Below are 691 nucleotides of genomic sequence, written 5' to 3'. Positions count from 1 at the left end.
GTAATTATTTGATACTAACTCTCTTGAAACCAGACATTGGAGGGCCATGGTGTGAGTGTGCTGAAGTTAGCTTGGATCAGCAGTGGACAACAGATACTCTCTACTGGATCTGATGGCCTCCTGAAGCTTTGGACTGCCAGGTCACGGCTGTGTGTGGCCACCTTTGATGGCCATGATGACAGGACATGGGCATTAGCCGTCTCAGGTGTGGGACCAGATGGTGGTACAGATGAAGATGCACAAGTGGTGTTCACTGGCGGAGAAGATGCCAGACTTGTGCGTTGGAAAGACGTGACACAAGAAGAAAGGGACACTGCCCAGAAAGAAGCTGAAAAGTGTGTTAATTTTATAATACTCTGTTAGTAATTATGATAAGAAATAAACTTACTGGAATGGAATCTGAAATTGGTCAAAAGATATCTAATAGGAAGAAATATGACAGTATAATATTTGATGTTTTATTTTATTTTTGGTTCTGTTGTCAACCAGGCAAGCATCAGGTGAGCAAACACTCGCAAATTTAATAAAGGACAAGAAGTGGACACGTGCACTTGGCATCGCCATTAAACTTGGACGTCCCCTGCATGCTTTGAAGGTGAGGTGAATGTATAAATTTTGTGAAACTGAACTTTCAAAGTAGATTGTGTGTACAATGCTGATGTCAAGATTAGTGCTTCAGCCACAATGGGTA

General features: G+C 42.1%; 1 protein-coding gene across 1 annotated transcript in view; it reads left to right on the top strand.

Moving 5' to 3' along the window:
• LOC119581972 (transducin beta-like protein 3) overlaps positions 1-691 on the top strand; it is a gene marked incomplete at its 3' end in the record, with an annotated part of 10,834 nt that overhangs the window by 9,630 nt on the left and 513 nt on the right. Inside the window, 2 exon segments of the mRNA XM_037930156.1 lie at positions 34-335; positions 490-595. Coding sequence (XP_037786084.1) covers positions 34-335; positions 490-595 — 408 coding nt within the window.

The sequence above is a fragment of the Penaeus monodon genome, chromosome 15 (assembly GCF_015228065.2).
Source record: "Penaeus monodon isolate SGIC_2016 chromosome 15, NSTDA_Pmon_1, whole genome shotgun sequence".
NCBI lineage: Eukaryota > Metazoa > Arthropoda > Malacostraca > Decapoda > Penaeidae > Penaeus > Penaeus monodon.
Note: the sequence above shows the minus strand (reverse complement) of the source record. Positions and strands in the feature narration are given on the sequence as shown.